General features: G+C 45.8%; 1 protein-coding gene across 1 annotated transcript in view; it reads left to right on the forward strand.

Moving 5' to 3' along the window:
* The window catches only part of ABLIM3 (actin binding LIM protein family member 3), an 87,595-nt gene that overhangs the window by 20,788 nt on the left and 53,056 nt on the right, over positions 1-13,751 (forward strand). Inside the window, exons 4-5 of the mRNA XM_068981118.1 lie at positions 3,753-3,879; positions 7,683-7,776. Of these exons, the coding sequence (XP_068837219.1) occupies positions 3,753-3,879; positions 7,683-7,776 (221 nt within the window). The remainder of the gene's footprint in view (positions 1-3,752; positions 3,880-7,682; positions 7,777-13,751) is intronic.

Here is a 13,751-nt window from a genome sequence, read left to right on the forward strand (position 1 = left end):
CCTTGCTTATTACACCAGGTCCATGGGCTCCCGGATGCAGTGCCTGAAGCTCCAATGTTGGTCATAAGTAAAAGTTGGAAGAAGAGGGGGGGAAAAAGATCCTGGTAAAGATCCTTCATCTGAAGCCAGTTGAGTGGAGGATGAACAATATAATATGGGGGGAAAAAATGGAATAGGTGTGCCAGAATTCTCAGGAGGAATTAGCAGGCCTTCCCTACATCAGAGATACTGCTTCTGACCTCATATCAGAGATTGGATAATGCACAGAGTATGAGTTAAAAACCATGAGAATGTGGTATAATAATGATAATAACCACTTATTGGGTACATACATGCCCGGCCCTGTGCAAAGTCCTTCCAGGCCTCACTTCAATTCATCTTCATACCAGTCATGTTTGGATGAGGAAGCTGGACCTGAACAGTTGTACACCTAGTCAGCTGGGGAGCTGGGATTCTCCCCTTGGCCAGCCTCTCTCCACTCACTCTAACCTCTCAGCTCAACCTCTAACCACTATACTGTACCATCTCCTAAATTTTAATTCAAGATGCCAATTTATATCAGATATGTCACTGCAACTTAAAGAGATGGAACTCATCTCTTTTGTGACCACAAAAGGATACAACTCTTTGAGTAAGGTTTATTGAAAAGATAGACAATGGTGGTGTTAACCAGTAACTTCTCTATCTCCATGGAATCCACAAGTGAATTTGCTCAGACCACGTCAAGCAAGGAAAAGTGAAGTGTGGGAGATAAAGGAGAAGAGAGAAACTGTAGTTATCATAAAAGATTTGAAGAAACACATTTAGAGTAAGAGGTAGATAATCCTTGGTTGCTTAAAATAGGGGGTGTCACAAGAATTCAGGCCTCAGCTTCATATAAAAAAAAGCCATCATGACAATCTTACTGGTCCAGAGGCAACAGGGGGTGAGCTGCTCACCCCAGGAGGCAGTGATTTAGAGGAAGATGCCCACCTGTTTTCATGCATTGGAGAAGGAAATGGCAACCCACTCCAGTGTTCTTGCCTGGAGAATCCCAGGGACAGGGGAGCCTGGTGGGCTGCCGTCTATGTGGTCACACAGAGTCGGACACGACTGAAGCGACTTAGCAGCAGCAGCAGCCCACCTGTTGAGAATGCTGAGGATTACTGTGCTGGGTAGGACTTTGATGTGAACTCTGAGCCTCTGTGGAATCTTTTAACCCTATCAAGAAAGCCCACAGAGACACAAATTCAGCACCTGTGGCCTAGAAAGCTGGACTAGATGCCCGAGCCCTTGGGTTTTCCTATACAGAGCATGGACAAGTCACTTCAGAGGCCATCTATCTATAAAAGAAGAGGGGGTACTGACCTCTAAACAATGACATTCTGAAGACTGTGATGATTGGGATGGAGTGGAAGTTGACTTATTCCAGGAGACAAAAACAAAAAGGAAAGGAAAGAAATCCTAAATCTGTTCTACCAGCCCCCATTTGAAGACCTGGGACTTGAAGCATTTTGCAATGGGAGACCTTCTTGCCCCCAGCTTGCGCTAAGAGACATTAGAAAGGTGCTGTGTAGCCAAGAGGCATGGACTATGGGAGCTGACTCATACACACACTTCGTCAGGGCCCAGACTTTCCACAGCGTGCTGGACACACCCCCTTCCTAGAGACACAGATGCCTCATCTCTTCTCCAGGACTGGCTTCCAGCTGGATGAGAGAGCTTCAGCCAGCCTCTCCCATCTTGCTGTGTGTCTCTCTCCTCCTCTACTGCTCCCAAGTGTGCATTTGCCTTTGGTGCCAAGAAGGAGGCCTGTGCTCTGGTAAACATTGCCCCTTGACCCTTTCCTCCTCCAGAGTGGGACATCCGGCCAGCTAAGCCTGAATTCCCAGCATCTCCCAAGTACCTCGGACCCTGCCTCCATTTCCTGCCCCTCCCTAGACATTGTTGAGCAACAGGCAGCCTCTGGCCCCCTCTACATTCTGTTGGCCTCAGTGCATGGTCCAGGGTGATGGAAACGGAGAACAAGGGTGCCTTTCTGCTCTGGAACAATCTCATCAGACTCTTTAATCCTCACTGCTTAGGGAGGCAGATGTTTGGTTTGTAGTCACATAAGGGAGGAGGTGTGCATGGGTGCTAGGAGGGCTGCTCATTCAGAAGATCTACTCTAAGTTTTTACTGTGTGCTGAGCATGGTGCTAGGCAAGAGAATAGGCTTAACCAAAAGCACACAAATCACAAACCATTGAGCATATGAGCCTAAAGGTGAGAAAAAGTAGAACCTAAGCTTGGAGCAGGGATTCTCAAGCTCTGCTGTGCTTGGAGATCTTGATAAAATTCAGTGACAAGGGCTCGATTTCCGAAATATATAAAACAGCTCATGCAGCTCAATGTGAAAAAAATAACCCAGTCAAAAACACAGGTAAAAGAACTAAATGGGAATTTCTCCAAAGAAAACATACAGATGGCCAACAGGCACATGAAAAGTTGCTCAAATTTTTTGCATTTTAGAGAAATGCAAATCAAAACTATAATGAGGTGTTGCTTCACATCGGTCAGAATGGCTGTCATGAAAACATCTGCAAATAACAAATGCCAGAGAGGCTATGGAGAAAAGGGAACTCTCCTTCACTGTTGGTGGGAATGTAAATTGATACAGCCACTACGAAGATCAATATGGAGGTTCCTCAAAAAAACTAAAGATAGAGTTATCGTATGATCCAGGAATTCCACCCCTGGGCATTTACCTGGAGAAAACTCTAATTTAAAAAGATACATGCCCCCCAGTGTTCATTGTAGCACTATTCACAGTAGCCAAGACATGCAAGCAACCTAAATGTCCATCAACAGATAATGGATAAAGAAGATGTGGTGTATATATACAATGGAATATTACTCAGCCATAAAAAAGAATGAAATAAGGCTACTTGCAGCAATAAGAATGGACCTGGAGATTATCACAGTAAGTGAAATAAGTCAGAGAATGACAGATATCATATGCTACCACTTATATGTGGAACCTAAAAAAACAATACAAATGATTTACAAAACAGAAACAGACTCATAGGCATGGAAAAACTTATGGTTAACAAAGGAGAAAGAGAAAGATACATTAGGGTTTGGGGATTAAAAGATACACTCTACTACATGTAAAATAGATTAGCAACAAGACCTACTGTATAGCACAGGGAACTATATTTAATCCCTGTAACAAGCTATAATAGAAAAGAAACTGACAAAGAATATATTACGTGTGTGTGTGTGTGTGTAACTGAATCACTTTGCTGTTACCTGAAATGAATACAACATTGTAAATCAAGTTTATTTCAATAAAAATAAAATAGTTAAAAATAAAAATTCAGTTGATCTGGATGGGGCCCACATTTCTACACCTTAGCAATTTCCCAGGTGACACTGATGCTTCAGGTCCCCAGGTCACAGAGAGTTGTGTGAGCTTTGTTAGCAACTTGAGAACAGGCTAGGAGCAGTTCTGGGTCTGCTCTGGATGAATTACGGTCAGGATGCCTAGCAAGGAACTTTCTGGAGGAGCCCTATGAGGCCTTTCTCCCTCACACCAGGACCCCTTGTCAAGAGGCCAGGGGGCCTTTGGCCTTTTGCTTACCTGGCATAGTCTCAACTGGTGCCAGTACCTAGGTGGGAGCAGTTACAGAAAAGCCAGCATTCAGGAGGGGTTGCCTAGACTTGGGCGCGAGACGACAGCAAGGGTCCCAGGGCCCGAGGTGCTTTGCTCATCGGGTCCTCTCGTCTTTGCAGACTGCGCTGGGTGCAAGGAGGAGATCAAGCATGGCCAGTCGCTCCTGGCGCTGGACAAGCAGTGGCACGTCAGCTGCTTCAAATGCCAGACCTGCAGCGTCATCCTCACTGGGGAGTACATCAGCAAGTAGGTCTCTCCCCTGCCCCGCCTGCCTGACCTCTGCATGCCCCCAGGCCTGGCCCCACATGGCCCTTGGCCTGAGTCACCAGCAGCATCTCCCTCCATTTCTGTCCGGCTGCCACACTGCAGCCGCAAACGGCACCCCTCGCCTTGGGCTCTCACTCGGTGCTTCCTCTGTCCTCAGATGCTCTCCTCTGTTCTGAGCATGTTGCTCCTCCCCGTCCTCTGGTCTGAGGTCCCATACCCTCCCCTCAGAACTGGCTTCATACCACCTCTTACAGGCCCTCCACATTGGCCCTCCCAGTGGCCCTCATCGGCCCTATTGGCTTCCTTCGGGTAGGTCAAGACCATTTGCGATTGTATATTTAACCATGTTACCTTTTTAATAAGGATAATAATATTAATTATCATTTATTGAGCTTTTAGTATGGACAAGGAATGTAATAACTGCTCTATACAAATTATCACATTAAGCCCCATGACTACCCCCATGAGGTGTTAACCCCTATTTGAAAAGCTGTAGAAACTGAGTCTCAGGAAATTATTGCCACAGTGATTATATTTCGTGTCTGTCCTCATCAGGGTGGGAGTTTGTTTAATTCACTGCAGCCTGTAGCACAATGCCTGACCCAAAGACGATAATACAGTTGTTGAATGAAATGCGTTAAGAGATGATGGACACACAGTTGTCAGGAGAAATGGCCTAGCCCCAACACTGAGCACTAGACAAGGCCCCTTGTGCCAGGCCCTTATAACCATATTTACATTCTCAAGTACCTAAAAAAAAAATTAGGGCCACTAGCCCTCAGAACGTTTTACACTATGATCCAGACATTTTCTAGTATCACTCTTTGATCCGATGCTAGGATGTAGTGAGCATTAAAGTTGTAGCATGGATGGTTCTGCTGTCAAGAAATAAGAGAGAGAGGCTATCTGCATAAAATATGATGACTTCAGGGGATACAATGTGATTCAGAGCTCAAGAGAAGTTCTGTTCTTTAAGACCTTTCCAATCAGAAGTGACAGAAAACCCAACTCAAACTCCCTTGAATGCAAAAATGGGAATTTATTGACTCACAGAAATGGGAAGGCCAGTGGCATTCTGGCTTTTGGCATGGCTGAATCCAGAGGCTTAAAGCTGTCATTAGCCCTTCAGAAGCCCCACCCTCTCCCCAGTCTTTCTTGTCTCTCCCAGCTCTGCCTTCCTCTGTGTCTGGTTCATTTTCAAGCAGGACCTCCCCAATTGGTAGCAAAGATGATTACCAACAACTCCAAGCTTTGTTTCTAGCAGCTTCATAAACCTGGCAAAGAGAGAGAAAGGCCTGTTTCCTAAAAACTCCAGCAAAAGTCCCACAGCTGCCTCTGATTTGGCCTCCATTGGGTCACATGCTCATCCCTGACCAATCACTGGCCAGAAGGATCTAAACCCTTGAGTCAGAGAGCAGCCCTTTGTAACTGTGAGTGTGAAGGGGTGGTTCCCAGAACTCAGGCAAAGTACTGCTGCTGTCAAAAAGGGAGGTAGGTACTAGCCAAACAACCCTTGTCTGTGTCAGAGGTCTAAGCCACAGGCTGTGGCTGTGACTGTTCACTTCTAACTAGCAGAAGTGGTATCTGGAATATGTGAGAGCTTTATGGAAGACGGTTATATTTGGGCTGGATGTTGAAAAGGGGTCTAAGATTTGAAAATGCAAAGAAGGAGAGCTTGTAGCCAGAATGCCCAGCCTGGGCAAGGGCAGGGAGTTGCTGGCCACATCCATCCTGTTTGCTGGAACTTGGGCGTGCACACAGGTGAAGTCCAAGGCTGCAGAGGTGAGTTGAGGTCACAGCCCGAGCACTTTGAATGCATGTTAGTGGGAGTTTGGCATGCACCTCTGTGCCTGCCAAGTAAGGTGTTCCTTTGGTGAGATGCCGGCCAGGAGTCCTTGAGTCTGTGAGTTCAAGTCCACATTCTCTGGGGGAGTAAAAGTTTGCTCAGAGCTCCCTATGAGCAGGTCCAACCCAGGTTACCCACCACGCCTTAGGCCTCTGCAGCTGGGCTCTGGGCTCTTCATCCATCTGCCAGCAGAGTGGAAGGTACTTAGCAGTGCCGGGTCTGGTATTGATGCCCAGGTTAGAAGCCCAGCCCACTTGACCTCAGCAAGAGACTCAACTTCTCCGAGTCTCAGTTTCTTCATTTATAGAAACAGGGCTAAAAAGAAGAACCCTCATAGGGTTCAGAGATCTGTGCTTTGTACCTAAACAATACCCAATAAATATTAATTTTTACACTCTGCCTTTTTTTAGAATCATGTATGTCAAATTCCCAAAGACCTCACCCAGCGCAGACAGTGCTTCCCAGGCATGCGTGGGGAGCTTGTGAAGATGCAGATTCCCTGGGCCCAAATCAGGAGGTGTTGGCATTTATAACCAAATTTTGCTGGTTCATTGCACCCACCTCCTGACAAATGACTTTATCCCCCTGCAGGGTTACTCTCCCACCCCCCAGTGTGAAAGGGTTGAGGGTGAGGGAGGCTTGTCTCATGGACCCACAAACAACAGTGTCACCTCGTGGCTTTGCTAAGCACCAGTCCTCAATGTTGCCTCTCCTTCAGGAAGCACTGACGGCCCTGCTGCCCAGGGTGGGATCCTAGCAGTACCTGCAGGGCAGCAGCATGGATGTGCCTGGTCCAAGGCCTCTCTGCGTGTGAGTTCTGTCCCATACAGAAGATGTCATCGGCACCTCAGAGAGATGTCATCAGATCTGGGCCTTAGAGCTAGGCCAGGACCAAGCTGGGCTGAGTGCTTTGATGCCCCCAGTCATCTCGACATTGGCCCTTGAAAGCTGAACCCAGACGTCCTTTGGGGACACCTGTCAGCCATCATGGGGATCTCCCAGGACAGAGGCTGTGCTGAGCCCTGGGACACCCTGGAGCCACATCCTTTAAGTCTCATGACAGCCTGCTGAGAAACCAGACCATGTGGATTTGAACCAGCACTAGATCATTTGAGTTGGGTTTTCTCATCCACACAATAGGAAGACATCTAATTCCTACCTCATAGGACTGCTGCAAGTATTAAATGAAATAACCTATGTAAAATACCATCAGAGAGCCCAACACATACCAAGCAGTAAATATCAGTGGCTACTGTAGTAGGGGATAGTGTAAGAATAACTAACAATCATCTTATTACTGCCCAGTAAGTTATAAGCACTGGGCAAGAATGGAGCACTTAGGAGATGACTGGGGAGGCAAGGGTTCCTGTTTTCTACTGATTTAGGAGCACAGTCATATGATTCGTTTTCTACCAGTGTTTTGTTAGAAAAGGAACCCTTAAGAATATGCAAAAAAAATTGATCACATTGATGACCTCCTGGAAGGGACACTGGGAGAGACTGAGGAGGGTACAGACTTTCCCCCCTGTGCCTTTGCAGTGTGCCAAATGCAGATACTACCTGTTCTAAATGGAAGCTTTATTTTTTAAATGACCTTTTAAAAGAGTCCTTTAGGGTAAAGGGAAGAGAGTAGGTCTGGAAAATCTGAGGAGAGAGCAAGGAAGAAGAGTGAGGGACCCTCGCAGCCAGCAGCAAACAGTACTTTCCAGGCATGCGTGGGGAATTTGTCAAGATGCAGATCCCCCAGCCCGCTCACCCCAGGGACTGTCTGATCCTGTAGATCTGAGGGGTGTCTGGGCAGTTTTTGCACTTTGAACAGCTACCTGAGTGCTTCTAATCTTGGTCCAGTCACAGTTATCTTTGGGTCTGGGAAGTTCCACGTGACACCCCCGCGGACCCCCCTAATTTCCTCTTCCTGTGTGGATTTCCTCTGCAGGGATGGCGTTCCGTACTGCGAGTCTGACTACCACTCCCAGTTTGGCATTAAGTGCGAGACTTGTGACCGATACATCAGCGGCAGGGTCTTGGAGGTGAGTGGGTACAAGTAACTGTGAAGATGATTGAGCAGGTGGCCTGTGACTCCACAGTCATCCCTGGAGAAGGGAAAAGTCACCCCACACCCCTTTTTCCTTAGCCTCTACTTCCCCTGCTTTCTCTGCCTCAGCTTAGCTTGCTACATGACCTTGAGCAGATAACCTTGCTTCTGTAGGTACCCCCCAAATGAGAAGAAGCTGGACAAAATTACTCCTTGTTCAAAAAATGTTGTGTTGGAAATATCAGTTGTTTCTCTGGATTCAGACCCAGATAGATTACTGGGGAGTGATAATTATGATTTTCTTCTTTGCCCAGCCTGAAGGATAGAGCCTTTATTTTTTTGAGCATTCAGTAATGTGCTGATTTATGAACGAGCTTATCTAGCAGCCTGCTCCCTAAGCCCTTCTTTGGCTGGTCCATCACCATGGCAACAACTTTCCTCTGCTTCTGATGCACAGCTCGCTCTGCCAGTGACAGACAACCTGCAGCACCCTTGCTGAGCCCCTCCCTGAGCGCCCATTCACTGGCCTTTCTGGCCTTCCCTCCCACACTCTGGGCCCAGGCAGCTGGCTTCCTATGCCTTGGGACCACCCACCTTGAGGAGTCAGAAGCAGGAAAGAGTTTGGTGCAAATTAAAAACAGTGGCCTAGCATTCTACTCATACCAAGTCAAACAAGTAGAATCAAAATGTCATAAATTCTTTTGCTAGGCAAAAATTCTAAAGTTTTCTGAAAAATATACATTATATTATACATTCTATTTATATATATGTATACAAAAGCTTTCTAATTTATAGTCACTCAAAATTTTGATATAGTTTCATCACAGCTAGAAGTCTAGAAAATTTATTATCTTAGTGATTAAAATAACTTGAATGAGGCTTGAAACTCCTAATCCAGTTCTGAGACTATAAAGAAATATTGTTGGTTAAAAAGATTATTAACTAAAGTACATATTTTGTTCAGATCTCAAAACATGAAAAAACAGTAGCCTAAGAGTACAAATAATTGGGGCTAATATTGACTCAATTGCTTACTCATGCTCAGATTTTGGGGTGAATATCTTTGTCTTTCTAGGCCCACATTTTCTCATCTGACAGTGGCCGAGGGACAACAGAACACTAATTCTGACAAATCTGGCCGGGAGACCAAGGTTGCCTGGAGTCAGCAGTGTGTTGAGAAGGATCCTACAGCCTCAGCTCAGGAGAAAGTGTAGCAGCCAGGAAGGGACTCTGAGGAGATGCACTGTAGTTGAGCCCTGAGGGTGAGAAGGAAGCTGCCCTGTGAAGGGCTAGAGGAGGAACGAGCTTGACCCTTTCAGGGAACAGAGGGAGGCCAGTGTGGCTGAGTTCTGTAAATCGGGCTAGAGGAAGATGGAGTAGATCATAAAGGGCATATCATATCAAGTTTTGTAGGCCTGTTTAGGAGTGTATGTTTTATAGCAAGTGCAGTAGAAATTCATTGGAGAATTTTAAACCAAAGAGCAACATTGTAAGATTTCCATTAAGAGACTATAGGGAATCAGAGACTAAGATAAATGCACAGAGTGGATAAGCCATCAGGCATTTCTAAGGAGCAGTAGGAGTGCAATGTGGAGAAAAAGCATGAAACAGAAGTACATGGAGGATTTGCGCCCAGATTTCTGAGGCCTGATACCAGGGCTAGGCGTCTGTAATTCACAGGACAGCAGGCGGTTGGGGAACGGCCAAGCAGAAGTGACCTGCTTCGAGCTGCACCTGGAGAATAGCATGATGTCCACAGGCTAAATTTAAAGGAAGGAAACTGGAAGCAGGAGACCCAGAAGAAGACCTCAGGAGGTACCATGCCAGTGGCAGGGTTAACCAGCCTGTCTACATTATGGAAGTTGAATTCCAGTAGCTTTGCAACCATGGGGCCACTTTAGATGCAGCCATCAGGGGAGAAGAGGCCAAAGGTTGAACCCAAGTGTCAAGCCCAGGTGAGAGGAAGTCTGGTATTGCCATTGCAGAAGTGCAGATGGCAGGGAAAGACTGATCTGAGCAGAAACACATGAATTCCCTTTGGGAAGGAGTATGGTTGAAATTCCAGGAAATTCTCAAGAGGACAGTGAGAATGTGGACCAGAGGTCAGGGACAAAGCTCAGGCCTGGAGGGAACAGTCTCCAAAATGCTAAGATCTGAATAATAGTCAGCACCCTGGGAGTCATCAGGATTTCTTAGAGAGAGAGAAGAGGGCTGAAGGTAACATGGGGAGTGGCAGCTCGCAGGAGTGCAGAAGGAGACTGAGAAGTCAGAAAAAGATGAGAAGCGCTAAGGGATGCAGGACTGGGTGAGATTGGGGAGGGGTGCTGAGAGGACAGAACTCCAGAAAAGATGGAAAGTAAATCAGAGTGTTGGGCAGATTCTGCAAGAGCAGTTAGTGATATGCAGGCTGAGAAAAAGCTGTGGCGTGTGGGACACGGTCACGTTCAGGAGAACCACTTGTCAGGTCTGCAGAATTGTGGGCAGGGGCACCCGCAAGTAGTGGGGTCAGTGGCCTGTTGTCATTCAGACTTTCAGTCGTATCCAACTCTGCGACCCCATGGACTGCAGCATGCCAGACTCCCCTGTCCTTTACCATCTCCCAGAGCTGTTCCAACCCATGTCCACTGAGTCAGTGATGCCATCCATACATCTCATCCTCTGTCATCCCCTTCTCCTCCTGCCTTCAGTCTTTCCCAGCATCTTTAACAGCATCATCTTTTAGGATTTGAAATAGCTCAACTGGAATTCCATTACCTCCACTAGCTTTGTTTGTAGTGATGCTTCCTAAGGCCCACTTGACTTTGCTCTCCAGGATGTCTGGCTCTAGGTGAATGATCACACCATCGTGGTTATCTGAGTCATGAAGATCTTTTTTGCATAGTTCTTCTGTGTATTCTTGCCACCTCTTCTTAGTATCTTCTGCTTCTGTTAGGTCCATACTGTTTCTGTCCTTTATTGAGCCCATCTTTGCATGAAATGTTCCCTTGGTATCTCTAATTTTCTTGAAGAGATCTCTAGTCTTTCCCATTCTATTGTTTTCCTCTATTTCTTTGCATTGTTCACTTAGGAAGGCTTTCTTATCTCTCCTTGCTATTCTTTGGAACTCTGTATTCAGATGCTTATATCTTTCCTTTTCTCCTTTGCCTTTCATTTCTCTTCCTTTCTCAGCTATTTGTAAGCCCTCCTCGGACAACCATTTTGCGTTTTTGCATTTCTTTTTCTTGGGGCTGGTTTTGATTACACCCTCCTATACAATGTTACGAACCTCCATCAATAGTGCTTCAGCCAGTCTATCAGATCTCACCCCTTGGAATCTATTTGTCAGTTCTACTATATAATCATAAGGGATTTGATTCAGGTCATAGTTGAATGGCCTAGTGGTTTTCCCTATTTTCTTCAATTTAAGTCTGAATTTTGCAATAAGGAGTTCATGATCTGAGCTGCAGTCAGCTCCTGGTCTTGTTTTTTGCTGCCTGTATAGAGTGTCTCCATCTTTGGCTGCAGAGAATATAAACAGTCTGATTTTGGTATTGACCATCTGGTAATGTCTATGTGTAGAGTTGTCTCTTGTGTTGTTGGAAGAGGATGTTTGCATATGACCAGTGCGTTCTCTTAGCAAAACTCTGTTAGCCTTTGCCCTGCTTTATTTTGTACTCCAAGGCCAAACTTGCCTATTACTCCAGGTATCTCTTAACTACCTACTTTTGCCTTGCAGTCCCCTAAGATGAAAAGGACATCTCTTTTTTTGGTGTTAGTTCTAGAAGGTCTTGTAGGTCGTCATAGAATTGTCAACTTCAGCTTCTTTGGCATTAGTGGCTGGAGCATAGACTTGGATTACTGTAATATTGAATGGTTTGCCTTGGAAACAAACAGAGATCATTCTGTCATTTTTGAGATTGCACCCAAGTGCTGCATTTTGGACTCTTTCGTTGACTGTGAGGGCTACTCCAATCCTTTTAAGGGGTTCTTGTCCACAGTAGTAGATTCAATGGTCATCTGGATTAAATTTGTCCATTCCAGTCCGTTTTAGTTCACTGATTGCTAAAATGTCAATGTTCACTCTTGCCACCTCCTGTTTGGCCACTTCCAGTGTACCTTGATCATGGATCTAACATTCCAGGTTCCTATGCAGTGTTTTTCTTTACAGCATCAGACTTTACTTTCACCACCAGACACATCCATATGTCATTGGCATATGTCATTGAGAAATCATAAAAGCAGACTTTTCTTTCCAGAAGGGAGAGACTTCAGTTACACACAGGGCCAGAGCCTCAGACAGGAATTTGTCCCAGCATTTCCAGGCTGCTCTGAAATCATGTCAGCACCTGTCTTTCCCCCACGTGTTACTGTCATTCAGCATTGTTGGAGCCCCCTCTTCTTGGGCAGCTCTTGTGACTGGGTTTCCATTGATTCCATTTGTATGAGGCTCCATTAGCATCTTGGATGCATTGATTTTTTTTTTTTTCTTAGATCTGGAAGAGACTTTTAACAGCCAACTAGTTCACCCTCCTTGCTTTTACAGATGAGAAAAGTGAGCCCTGAGACATGTGGTTCTTTCCAAAGTCATATGCTGTATTTCTGGTAAAGACAGAGCTGATACCTAGGACTCCAGCCTCCTGTATTCCATACCAATGCCCACAGCTCTCAGTTCTCCAGGGCCATTGACACAGTGGGATGTCGAGAAAATACACAGTTGGAGTTAAACAGACTCGAATTCGAGTTTTATCTCTTCTAGCCATGAAACCAAGCAAGTCACTTTCTTTGAGTCTTTACCTATCAATGGAGGATATTACTGTTATTTAACTCCTAGTAGATAGGCCAGTGTGAAATCATGGAAAATATATATAATAGTTTCTGCCCCTGGTTCCTGGCACAGAGCTCCTAAAACCCTTGTAATTTCCTAAGTGATAAGAACATCAGGAGCATGTTTTGTTCTAACATTTGGTTTTTGACCTCAGTTCCTGAACATAGAACTCCTAAACCCCTCAGAAATTTCTGAGCGACGGGAGCATCTTTTGTTCTAATGAGGTGACTCATGGGTGGGGGCCAGTCACCAGAAAGATCAAGCCATCATTAGAAGCTTGAAACATTCAGCCCCGACTCCCATCCTCTGGGAAGGGGAGAGGGCCTAGAACTTGAGTTAATGATGGATCCTGTTGATGCAAGGAAGCCTCTGTGAATATCCCGCGAGTACAGGGTTCAGAGAGTGTCCAGGTGGGTAAACACCCGAGGTTCTGGGAGAGTGGTACACAGCGATAGGGCATGGATGCCCCATGCCCCTCCCCATATACCTTGAACCTCTTCTGTCCGAATGTTCATCTCTATCATTCTATAACAAACCAGTAACCATAACTGTTTCTTGAGTTCTGTGAGCCATTCCAGCAAATTAATAAACCTAGATGGGGGTCCTGGGGACCCCAGTTTAATGCTGGTCAGTCAGAAATAGGTGGCAACCTGGGACCTAATGACTGTTACCTATCTTGGGGTTGGGGAACAGTGATATGGGGGAGACAGGCCTGAGCCCTTAACCTGTGGGGTCTCACACTCTGTCCAGGTAGAGTATCAGAATCAATTAAATTACAGGACACTCAGCTGGTGTCACAGAGAATTGCTTGGTGTGGGAGAGGAAAATCACCCACACATCTGGTGTCAGAAGTATTGAGTGTGGTAGTAGTCTGAGAGTAAGGGACAAACACAGGAGTGTGTTTTCCTTTATAGCTAGTCAGGACTCTCTTGGTTGCAAGTACAGAAACTATACTCAGAAATACTTCAGACCAAAAAGGAAATTTATCACCTCCCATAGTGAAAAACCCAGGAGTAGTCCTTGCTTCGGGCACAGCTGAACCCAGCACTCACACAAATGTGTTTGAATATCTTGCCCTCTTGGTGCAACTTTCTTCTGGGTTGGCTTTATTCTCTCTCCTGCATGATGGGGAAATCGGACACCAGTCACTCTAGGCTTCCATCCTG

This window comes from Capricornis sumatraensis, chromosome 9, assembly GCF_032405125.1.
Source record: "Capricornis sumatraensis isolate serow.1 chromosome 9, serow.2, whole genome shotgun sequence".
NCBI classification, from domain to species: domain Eukaryota; kingdom Metazoa; phylum Chordata; class Mammalia; order Artiodactyla; family Bovidae; genus Capricornis; species Capricornis sumatraensis.